Source organism: Haliotis asinina, chromosome 12, assembly GCF_037392515.1.
Source record: "Haliotis asinina isolate JCU_RB_2024 chromosome 12, JCU_Hal_asi_v2, whole genome shotgun sequence".
Taxonomy (NCBI): domain Eukaryota; kingdom Metazoa; phylum Mollusca; class Gastropoda; order Lepetellida; family Haliotidae; genus Haliotis; species Haliotis asinina.
The window spans coordinates 34,888,554-34,901,339 of NC_090291.1; the positions used below are offsets into that span (position 1 = coordinate 34,888,554).

Here is a 12,786-nt window from a genome sequence, read left to right on the forward strand (position 1 = left end):
GTTAAAATAATATTCCACTATGTGATCGGTGTTACGCACCAAAGAATAGAAAGCACCGGATGAAAATTAGTCAAGCATATATTCACACGCTGCTGTCAAAGAACGCACACTTTGGGTGACATTTTCTTTCTAATAATAAATCAATATTCTTTATACAAGCTTTTCTTGTTTATCACTAATATATGGGAATATTATACAACTCACGTTATAATGCAGTCAATTCGACTTTGAAAATTCAATTCACGTCAGAGAGCCTCGATGCATTTATTCAATGTTATTTCCATTTGATGACGATAAATCTGACATCAAAAGAATAGTCCTGAAATAATGCTGGTATTAAGTAATTAAAGTTTAATGACATACAAATGAACCTTTATCCAAATTCACCGCCCCGTCCCCTCAGCGCGATGGTGGGGTCGCTTTCACGCTCAAAACGTAAACATTGTTACACATTCAGTGACGTCATACTATTGTTATCAAAGGCACAATCACACGGTACTACCGCCGTGAAACGGCCGCCAAGATTCAATACGTTACACGCCCGTTGTATAAGCCTTCTTGTGTTGTGAAATATACCGCCGCACTGTGTACTGTTAGCCATGAAAAATTAAAACGGAGCATTGCAGAGGAGAATATCATTTCGCACGCTGTATGATCAAAGAAATCACCGATGAATGAACATGGGCCAATAAATGGAACAAAGGCAGACACAACAATGGACCAATCAGACAACTCCTCATACGGACCGGTCCAATTATCCGCAGTCAAACGCATCGCGAAAAACGCGGTAACTCCGCCAATTGGTATTTACCGCATGCATGTTTGAGCGGTTCTTTCCAGCGAAAAACTCTGCAAGACGAGTTAAGTGCTTCACGTATATTACCCGTGTTAATTTAACACCCATTGCCTAATTGCAGCAATATAACCGCGCTAAATGAAGGAATCCAACGTATTTACCCCTCGCGTGATAATGAACTAGCCCGACTGTCAATCACGTAGGTCGACCCCGCCCCCTCGTCATGTTGTGAGTGAATGTGTTGGTAGTGTTGACTGGTCTGGAGCGAGACACTCGTTCTGCAGGAACTTACCCTTCTCAAAGTGCGATTTTCGGACTACTTCACGTTGAATGGGTGACTTTTTCTACTGCAAAGTTTGATGGAAAAGTGTGACACAGATAGCTATGGGAAAACTTCAAAGTAGACATGGTGAGTTTTTGGGGGGAGAGTTACAGCTTGACCTCTCGCGCGCATGTTGAACATCGATCGAGAGTGACCGACCGCCAGTGTCCGAGAATGGACACCGATGGCAGAGGTTAGGTCAAGTAAATTGTCATGCAGTTGTGTAGCATGCGATACCGTAGACGTAGACGATGTCCCTGCTTGATTTTGTTGCTGAGTTACTTTGTTTATATTTTTCATAATCACGCCCACCCTCATCCCTCGTCCGGTGCAGTTTGTCGGAGTGTACGCGTTCCACGTGAAGGTAGATGCGTGTTAGATATATACATATATATTTTTTTTATCACACTTCGCTTTAAATATCACACGTTTACTTCTATAGCATGCTAATACACCAGTTATTCCTCAACTTATATTTGTTTCTAGAACTTTAGTGTTTGAATGTAACTTGCATGTTAGACAATTGTATAATTTCGATAACATTCCCTTTCTTACATGTTTGTGACAAACATTTAAACATCGTTGACATTATGACAATGTTGCTGAAGTTAACAGTTATGAACTTCCAGTGTCCTTCACGTTCACAAGTCTTTTAAAGTTACCAGGATGAAAAGCACTACATTGTGTAAATATTGAACCGAGTTTCAGAGCATGTATAATGATTCTGTGGGATGTCAGAGCGCTTTTGATTTACCATTTGGAAAGTAAACACACCTCAGACTGAAGTCATTTTCGTTGATCAATAGCTTTTAGCATTACTTTGGTAGAACTGAGATAAACCAAACCTCCGAGCATTCGTGCTTTTTTTTTTATTGAACTCATTATATCGTTTCAGCCGAGTGCTTCTTTGTGAATGCTCACCTCAACAAAGCGCTTGAGGAGCAAATCTGGAAGAAAAAGACCGGATTTAATCTTGCCAACTATAACATGGATGAGTCTATATCAGTAAGTAAAGATTAAATGGACATACATACTCTCTTTCTAGCAGTAAATGTGTACACATGGCATGTTGACACTTTGTACACAAACTGTTCTACATTGTTTTAAAGAGCCGCTGTTGTGTGCATGCGAATTGAAACATTGTTGTACAAGTTAGTCCGAGCGCTACTTCAAAGGATCGGTCTTGAGCCACGAGGCACTGAGAGAAATAAGGGTGCCCGAAGTCCTTGCGTTTAAACTTTCAGCTTTCCACAAGACGTGATTTTATCAGCAGGAGAGCCACTCAAGACTTGTTTACGAGTTTTCGAAGGGGAAAACATATTTACAATATGAAGCAGAGGGGACAGTTTGGGGGTGAACGAGAATGACGAAGGGAGACAGGTGCTTGGTCTGACTGTTATTGACGGTGATGAAGGGAGGGAAGGAGGGAGGCTAGCCTCTGCTTACAAATACGCAGGGCAAGGCCGCCAAGTGAAAAGCAAGCTAGCAGTGTCTCGGCTAAATTACACCGCAGAAGGAAGGTAATAGGTGCCCGTTCTGTTTGATGTTGGATAGAAATCTGATCCACGCCTGACGAAACCAAGTCGGGCCACTGAGGTGTCGTTCTGCATGACTGCCCGCCCCGATCAATACTCAGGGCCCAGTGCTGGGGGATGCAGTTAGTAGGGAAGGGAGAGGCTAGATTAAGGGGTACGGGGGAATTAAGGGAGAGGGGGAATTAGTGGCAAGTAGTGTGTGTTTTACGGGGTGTCTGATCACAAGGGGGAGGGGTAGGACTGATCTCAAGGGGGAGGGGGGAAGACGGATCACAAGGGGGACGGGGGAGAGAAGTGGGTAGCAGATGAACACCACAGAGGGGTAAACTTTAAAGGATTCTGAGATGGACAGAACAGAGAAGGATTGGAATGAGTAATAAAGGATCTTGGATGAGGGCAGTTTTTGTAAAGAGCAATGAGAGAATTGATTCGCTTCCAAACTCCTAGCAGGTCTTGCAAGATCTGAGAGCTTGTTTGAAAGGGATATTAACATGTCTTGAATAATGTGTCTCAACGTGATGCCACCGATTTTTTTATCAGTAGATGCTCTATTGATTCAGGATCTTCAGATGATTTGTCAGGCTGTAGAGTATTTTTTCTGTCTTAGTTCCGAGTTTGAAGGTTCTTCCAGTGCATGGGTTAAACCAGAGAAATAAGGAGGGCTTTGGTGATGAGGGTGGATGTCGGCTGGTGTGAAGGTAGGGTGTCAGGGTATCAGGTAGTGTTGGTGTCACAAGGATCGGATGGAGACAGGGAGATGAATGGAAGAGTGAAGGGAATTGATTGCTGGTTGTAGGAGATACGTTTGAAGGGACACGAAAAAATGCAGTGCCGAAAAATTATTGTAAGAATGAAGACTTAACAAATGGATGAGACTATGGAGAAGAATTAAATAAAACACATTCTGTGAGTAACTGGAGCTTTAGACAGAGTGTTAAATGTGAAATAGGAGAAGAAAAGTGGATAGGGGGAATGGTCTGATGAGTTCTGTATGGAAGAAAAATGTTGATATATGGGACCTGTGATAACAGATATACACACCAAACTGTTCAGAAGTGTGTAGAACCAGGGTGATAATAGTGTATATACTATCCAAAAGAAGTTAAATAATAACTGATTTTGTCTTGTGATTGTGGTTACACTGCCATAGCTTGTCAGTGCTGAAACTGAATTCCAGTGTGGATGTTCTTTATTGTGTATTACTTGTGTATAAGAATGGAAGTTAAAAGTTAAGATGGCAATGTGCATAAAAGTTGTCCGAATCTGTGTAAGTAAAGGGAATATAGAAGAAAAAATTAACAGATAATGTACATCAGTACATTTTGACTTCAAATCAAACTTTTACAACAATTTAGAAAGAATATCCTTCAGTTTACATAGGTATAAATATGTGAAATTCGGAACAACTTTAATGACAGTGAATGAGTTTAGGTTTTCACTGCTTTTAGCAATATTATAGCAAAATCACGGCAGGGGACACCAGAAATGGGCTTTGCATTGTTCCAGTGTTGGGAATACAGGAGAGAAATGTGTGAGAAAGAATATATTTGTTCAGTTGCCAGGTTTTTTGAGTAAGAAGGATTAACATGTATATCATAAAAAGAATTAACCATGTCTGTTACATTGTAGGGCTAGAGGGGTGGGAGGTGGATGTGTAGAGTGAGTGGCATATTGGGAAGGACACCTCACAGAATGAAGAAAATCTCAGTTCTCAGTGGAGAAATAGGAACTCCAGTGAGACTGAGAGAGAAATAGTTTTATATGAGTTTCCCTTTAAAAAAAAATGTCAATCAGATGAGTGACAAATGGTGGAAACCAATGGAAGAAAGCTGATTATCTTGAGATTATTTTGTGACTTGCATTAGGAAGAGGGAATGAACGTCATGTCAGAAATATCTATTGAATTAAAAAAACTACTAATTTAATGAAAGTCATGCAATTTTTTTCTAAACAAATCTTATCTTTGAATAAAAAAAACAAGCTTTAATGCAAATGTCGAATATTGAGAAAAAAACATTGATTCAGATATGTGAATGACAGCTAGGGTGCTAAAAAGATCCAGCGATTGGAAATAAAAACATTTTTTGTGTATCTCAGATTGATGAAAAAGACTTTTTTTGTGTCGTGGATTGTCAAAGTTAGTTCAATTTCCTGGAAAGCGTGGTCCAAAATTGTTTCTCGTTAAAGCTTGTGGTTACATTAGTGTTGTAGCAGTGCTGCTCACATATTGTCAGACTGGTGCAGAGCCAGTGGCTTCAACATCATTAGGTCATTTCTACTGTAATGACTCCGTTTTGTGTCAGTTTGACGGACAAATTGACCCATTAATGGATTTTGTTACTGAGAGATAATTAGGCAATTATTTTCTGAACTTTTATGAACTGAGCATTGTCTTTGCTTTTTGTTGTGGGTGATTCACACCTTTCAGTGTTGGTTTTAGTATATGCCATTTAATGGCTCTTTATTTGTTGAGCTACTGCTAAATGTTAAATCTCAATTCAATCAAGCTGTTGTATGCTTCAAAGGAAAAAGTACCACGACAGACACACTCACTTGAGGCATTTGTCAGCATACACAGTATACCAAAGTGATATAAGATTGTTACATGTTCAGATAGAATTTGAAATGTAGTCTGTCTCAAATCACAGTCCCTGAACCACATTATTTTCCCTACTGCCCTCTCTGCAATACTTATGCGTTAAATGAAGCCCAATACCCTGGGGCTGCTTTGCAGTTTATATGTTTTTTTTTGTGACTTTCGAAAAATATATACATGCATTCAGGGACTGATCATAAGTCTAATTAAGTGAGTGAGTGAGTGAGTTTAGTTTTACACTGTTTTTAGCAATATTCTTGCATTAACATTTCAGGGGACACCAGCAAAGACCTTGGTCTGGTTAAATGTAATAGATGAATTTTGTTGTATAGTGCAATCAATGATACTGGTTAAAGGTTTTGGTTAGGTTTGATGCACCTTGTTGGCACAATGTGTAAAATCCGTTCTTGGAGTTGTGAAGAAGCATACAAAAGCAATTAATTTCATGTCTTATACATTGGGACCCTGGTGCCCTGTACAGCAATGTCCTTCAACCAAACAAACATCTCCATGAAGATTCTATGCACTCTTAAATGGAACCGACACAATTGCCTCTGATAATTCCCCAAGAAGCAGACACTGCATATGGGTGAATGGACACAACTAGCTTGGTGTGAAGACTGTTGGCCCAAACTAATTTGATAAATGTATTTAGAAACCATTATGGTGGCCAGCTATTAGGGGGCCTCCTGTTATAGCTGAATGACACTAGGTAGCCTGCAGGGTAATAGCATTCCATTTGGCTATACTGGGTCGGGAATGGGTTGAGAAATGCAAATCGGTGTGTTCCGATTGTGTGTCAGATGTGACAATGTGACAATCAAGGAGGTATTATCGAAAACGTTCACTCAGCCGTAAGCTCCCTGAGCATATAAACTACTCGGTTTCATCTAGAATTATCAATCAAAGTTACATCAATATTTAACAGTGTTCTCTTGTAAAAGGAAAACTGTGTTGCTTTGTATCAGTACTTTTTACAGTATGATGCAGGGTTTCTTCAGATGTGACAATGCTGGTTTATTTAAATATCTAATTTCAGTGTCACATTCATGCTCTCTGTCACTTTGATCTAACATGACTTCAGAAGAACTGCATAAAACAAAACTCACTCACTCGCGTTATCTAAATATTTAAGGCTCTAGGCAGTTTGCATCCGGAATTGGCACATGTGTTGATTAAAGAAAATGGTTCAAGTGAAACTGGTAAAACATAGTTTGAACAACTTTAATTTAATCATTTGAATTGTGTTTTCAAAATGCAACAAAAGGTTTCAAACAAATTAGTATTGAAATGTGTCACAATTTTTACACTTCAAATTTTACAACCAGTCTGGTTTTGACACAAAATTAATTATAAACCAGAGATGCCTTTTGATGAATACATCTGTTCACAGCTTGAACAGTAAATGCACAAATTAGAAAATTGATTTTTACAGCTTGGATAAATGAGGTGTATAGCATGATGTCATATTTATTGTGGGTGTATTGACTGCTTTGTTAGTATTGCAGTTTTAGCTTGTATGGTATCAATACGCCTTGAAGTAATACTTACTAAATACAGCTGAATTTTATTTACTGGAACCCATTTGATCAAGAATTCTGATTGTTAAATTCTGTTTCTACAAAGGTTGCCTGTAGGGTTTCTAGACTAAAACCTAATCTCTGAATATATACACATATACTCATGGAAACAAATAAGAGAACACATTAAATTACAAGTGTTCCTTTATTCTTTTCTTTTCCCTTATTTGTTTCTATTAGTATATGTAATATTGATAATAACAAAGAATTCCTTCTAAAGTGAAAAGGAGCCCAAGTGAGGTGGAAGAATCTGAGTCTGACAATCTAGCCTTGCTTCATTTAAATCGCTTTCCTTGACTATAGCTCTCTGAATTAATATCTGTTCAGCCAATGCCAAAAGTTTTCAGTTTACAAGCTCAGACCTGGCTCTTGGCCGGAAATTAAAGAAATCTAGACTGGCTTTATTAAGGGCAGAATGGGCTAGGCAGGAGGAGAAAGGGCTAGGCAGAAGGAGAAAGGGCTGTGCAGAATGAGAAAGAGCTAGGCAGAAGGAGTAAGGGCTAGGCAGATGGAGAAAGTAGGGCTAGGCAGAAGGAGAAAGGGCTAGGCAGAAGAAGAAAGGGAGGAGAAAGGGCTAGGCAGAAGGAGAAAGGGCTAGGCTGAAGGAGAAAGGGCTAGACAGAAGGAGAAAGGGCTGGGTAGTTCCAAGATTGTGAGACAGGCTGTTTCAGTAAACTGAGGGTAAGTTCATGTACATATGATCTGGTAGAAATAGAAGACTACATTTAAATTGAAAGTGATTAAACCAGGCCATTAAATAGAAGCAAAACATCATTTTTGACTGTTATTGACTTGTGCTTAATGAATAAGAAACAAATTCTTGGAAATTAGAAACAATGTGAATATGATTGATGAAGGGAGGCAGCTTATCACATGAGTAATGAGTATTCCTTTCAGTGTGCCACACCTAAGTCAAAGACATCATTTTCCTGGATTTTTTCACTCCTTGAAATTGTATTGTTAATTTTCCTGTTTAGGCGGGGCCCTCTTTGGCTCATTCAAACCTCCATGCTGTAATAGATCGCTGTAGGGCTTTCATGATAGGCTTTAATTAACTGAGAAGTAATTGCCATGCTAATTACACTCATAGGAACATATTGCCATTAATTCTGGCCATTACTGCCCGATAAAAGTTGTTGGAAGGTTCAAAAGAATTCCCACGTTTATGTTAATTGTTCCAGATAGAATAACTATTTTCTACCATTTACTTATGTCCCATGGCAGGAGGATATATGAACCTGATTTAAGAACTAGTGATAAAACATGGCGTAAGTGGTTTTCTGGGCAAGTGTTCATCTCAAGTTCAAAGGGAAGGTTTGAGTTGGGTGAGACTAGGTTTCACTAGTAAAAGAAGTAGACCCTTTCAACTTGTCCACATACTAGGCGTGGAGTGGTGTCGGCTTGTCAGCACTGAGTACTACACATCTGGGTCAACCATTATCATAAGCTTTTGTTCTTGAAAGTATGTACATACGGACTGTCGTGTTTATATATGTTGGGTTTGACTCTCTTGGAGGGTGGTAGTTTACTTTTTGGCTGCTTTCGTCATTATATCAGCAATGTTTTAGCAATATTTCAGCAATATTATATGGTTGGGCTACCGAGAATGGGTCTCACATTGTAACTTAAAGACCCAAAGTAGGTTTTTTAAACGGTTAACACTTTAACATGAACTCATGAACTAAACGATGCAGTCAAATTATTAGAAGCATTTATGGTTCCTTGCCTTGCTGAGGTTTAGCTTTATATGAACCACTGTCTGGATATACTTACCTACTGGCAGTGTTGAAGAGTGGAATAAAATGTTTGTACAAGAACACCTTAACTATTTGGCTTCAAAGGTTTTGTAGATGTAGCTTGATATGAACCAGTGTATGGATAAGTTTCCTTACTGACATGTTGAAGAGTGGAGTAAGATATTGTCTGAGGTGTAAGGTTGTACTGAATGAACATTCCATGTCATTGCTGGTATTGTATCTCAGCAATACTACCTGCATCGATGTTGCTTCACTTTTAATAAACACGGCGAATGACTACAGTAGACATGAACCTTGAAATCCATTATTGGACCAGTCCACAGTTTGGGGGATACTTGACTCAGCCTGACTCACAGTCTGACCGACATCATCTGACCAATATGTTTGGCCAAGTCTGAGTGTCTATTGACCAGAATGACCGTAGCTAATTGTCAACAGTGGGTACCACCATCCTACAAGTTCCTACTGGGTACACAAACCAGTGTTTACATGCCTCGACGTTGTACTGCCGTTACGTATTCCTCACAGACTTGTCATCACAGAGTACAGGTAATGTTTGTCTCTGTCATACACTTCACCTGGAGACCCCTCAAGTGAACATTTACATTTGTCTTAAGACAAAACAGAATAATATTGTTGATATGATTATGTGCAGATAATTTAACTCAAAGCACATTGAACTCCCTCACTCACTCAGGGATGGTGGCAGTGGAATGGCCTACTGCCTAAAGCATCCCCTTTTCACACGAAGACGCGGGTTTGATTTCCCGCATGGGTAATGTGTGAAGCCCATTTCTGGTGTTCCAAATCCAAATGATATTTTTTGAATGTCACTGAAATCAGCTTAAAACCATGCTCACCTACTCAAGTGTTAAGTGCTTAAATCACAAAGGCATGGACTTCAGTGGTGTGAGTTTGCTTTAATCACTACATGAGGAAAATTTTCTCTTTCATGTTGACCATCCTCCTTGAGCAGGGAGTTTTTATGCTGAGTTACACTGTACTGACATACATTTCCTCATCCAGTCTTCCCAAGGGTGTTTTCACTTAACGCATTGTAGGAAATAGGGTGTACACTCACAGCACCACATGCCTGTACAATGGATGGAATGTCAAGCCCTCTACACACAAGTGTTGCACTGACCTCTAGTGGGAACCTAATGATGAGCATTTAGTCACACAATATACACTCTAAAACGTCTTTCACGGTAAAGTATCACGTTTTCAAATACACTGACTCAATTATCTGCAGTTCAAGCTGGGCTTGTTATTGACATTTTCTCGATAACAAGATTGTACGGATCGTGAAATGTTGGAATTAATGCAGCATTTTGGATCGTAATGAACCAGATTGATTTCTGTCGTGTTGTGTCGAGTAGAATGTGTTCTTGTGGGTGCAAAGATGTTACATTGGGAACAGCATCTTTATGGAATTCTTACTGTGAAAGACATGGCCACCATTCCTCCCATATATTAACATGGACTTACGACAGTCGTAGCCCTACTATCGTTTTCAAGAACGCTTTCAAGAACGCTCTCAGGAACAAGTCCCTGAGCTTCGCAAACTTCCAATTCGGTCCGTTTGGCCTGTATTAGACACTAACTTCTGTGATTCATAAATTTACATGTCAGCAAGTTGAGTCTGTTCAAAATGGCCATGTTTCATTCACGCAGTACGAAACTGGTACTTTGTGAACTGCTGTCTTTTTGTTACTCATATAAATTAGTAATAAGATTGTCGTTTGTGTTAAAAATGTCAGGAGAATATATTTTTTTAATTCACTGTGCGATTCAAAGAAACATGAGGATGACTGTGTGAATTACAGATAAATCGGCTTTAAGAGGCTGGCGGATCCCTTAAGGCAGGATTGACTTAGGGGTTTAAAAGAACAGGGTTTTCAGTCAGGCAGTTGTTTAATTAATGCTCGGGTTATTAATACAGTACTTTGCAGAGCAAAAGTTATTACCGACTTGCACTCAGTTGTACTTCTCACCCATACAACATAAGTATCTTGTAGACCCACATTACCATTTCCAACCTGGTACCCATTCACAGATGGTGTGGTAGGGAAGCATAGTTCAGTGGTTGAAGTGTTGGCTTGTCGTGCCAAAGACCTGGATTTGATTCCCCACATGGGTTCAGTGTGTTCCCCACCATGAAATTGCTGGATTATTGCTGAAAGTAGCATAAAACCCTACTCACTCACTGCTGGTGGGATATTTCCAACAAAATCTGTTGTCAACAGAGACACCACACGCAACATGGGCTTTTGTGTTGGGCAGACAAAAAGCTGTAGAAACACTCATGTTGTCAGTAAATATTGTAGTATGTCGATATGGGTCATGTATGTATGTTCTCGCATATGTTTAGTCATCAGGCAGGTAGTATTCTGGATGTCACTGATACTTGAATAATGTCTTATGTTCTGCAAGACTACTTATATGTGGGCATGCATTTGCCTGGTAATGAGACGGACTGCTTTGATAGTATTTTGTTTGCTCTTTTTTTTGTTTTTTTTTGGGGAAAAAAAGAAATTCTGAAATATAGAAGGTGGAAAGTATGCTACAAAAGATGTCAAGGACCTGCTGATTCTTTCATGTCACATGACCTGATTTAGTTAATGAAATATGCAAAAGTGGGTAATGCTTAACTTCTTTCGTGTGGTACATTTTGAAAAAATATGACATTTGAATATATTTTTAAAAAATTGTTGGTGCCCCCGTTCATAACCCATTCATCTGGAGGCTAAAAGTTAGAATTTGTGGAAATGCGAAAAAGGAGTGAGACTGCCATTGTTATCAGATTTGCAGTTAGGTAAGTGCTGTATAAGAGATGAAGTGGTGGGAGATCTTTTGTAGTGGAGTTACGAAGAGACGAGGTTGACTTAACAGCGGTGATACATTTATGATCATGTAGCAATAGGCTCCTTGTTATTACTATTGCACTTTGGTGTCTTCACTACGATGAACACAGCATAAAAACATACCACACACTCAGGTAAGAAAAAAAACATATCACGCACACAGGTAAAAAAGTGGTTATTTGTGAATTGTTCGCTCGGAATTCAGGTTGTGACTGCAGAAGCAAGGATCAATTGAAAGAGTCAGAATGCTGCCTTGTGAGATGTTTTCATTTGATTTGACTCACGATTGCAGAGCACAAATGACGATATCGCTGTTGCACAAAACTCTGATTACTTTGCCTGGCTTTGCAGGGACTAACAGCAAACATGGCAGTCGGACAAAATAAGGCTTGTAATGATATCAGATACGTTTGAAGGTTGAGCTTCCTATTTGGCTAGGAATGATGGGACAGTGTGCGTAGTTTAATGTTGTATTTAGAGTGCAATTTGTGTTAAAAGTTTGTCTACAGGATGAATTCAAAGCAAGGGGATTGTGCAATTAGTAGTTCATTTATTCTATTTCTCAATGGGACATTACTTGCGGACTGATTTCAAATTAACCCTTCTTTTCATGTATTAATTCTAAAACTGCCCAATAAATTGAACTCGGATGTTTTAAGTATCTGGCTAGTTTTTCATCAAGCAGATTTTCTTTTCATGTGTTTTATCCCTGCATCTTTTTCAGACTCACGTAGCCATGATAACGTTTTATAGTCATGATTGTCAATCAGAATCAAATTCCAACATACGTCTTTTAAAATCTTAGTTCTTGAGACGTCTTTGAAATAATCCTTAATATTTCATAGCTATGGCAATAAGGGTCTTTCTTCCATTTGTTTCCTTTGAAATATTTTATTGATACAAATACAAAGCAGTTGTTTGTTTTGTGATCTTTGTAACATCAATTGGTTTACAATACATTAGGTTTGTTCAATGAGAGTTCATCAAGAAGCAGATGAACGGTTACTTTGAATTGTTCATAATTCCACTTCATCCCTCTCAGATGGGTTTTTAATCATTATGAAGGCTTACTTTAGAAAGGCAGGCCATGATTAGCTCAAAGATTAAACCCTTATATTTCTCTGTAACCGAACTCCTATGTATGTTAACAAGTGTCAGCAAGCATCTTTGTGTTTCATTCCACAACTTAGGTCAAAGTAAAATACATGACCTTTCCTCAATAAATGACTCACATAAAGACTAAAACATAGTGAATGACCAATACTCAGTGAAATTGACAATACTTAGTTAAAGAACAATACTGAGTTAAAGGACTATTCTGAGTTAAAGAACAGTA

At 38.9% G+C, this 12,786-nt stretch overlaps 1 protein-coding gene across 2 annotated transcripts in view; it reads left to right on the forward strand.

The window, feature by feature from the left end:
* The first annotated feature begins 1,008 nt into the window (after positions 1 to 1,008).
* Positions 1,009 to 12,786, forward strand: part of LOC137259061 (protein naked cuticle homolog 2-like) — a 117,201-nt gene continuing 105,423 nt past the window's right edge. Inside the window, exons 1-3 of one of the 2 annotated variants that reach the window (XM_067796772.1) lie at positions 1,009 to 1,205; positions 1,453 to 1,482; positions 2,014 to 2,123. In XM_067796772.1, the coding sequence (XP_067652873.1) occupies positions 1,181 to 1,205; positions 1,453 to 1,482; positions 2,014 to 2,123 (165 nt within the window). In that variant the 5' untranslated portion in view covers positions 1,009 to 1,180. The remainder of the gene's footprint in view (positions 1,206 to 1,452; positions 1,483 to 2,013; positions 2,124 to 12,786) is intronic. The other variant, XM_067796773.1, reaches the window with a different exon arrangement.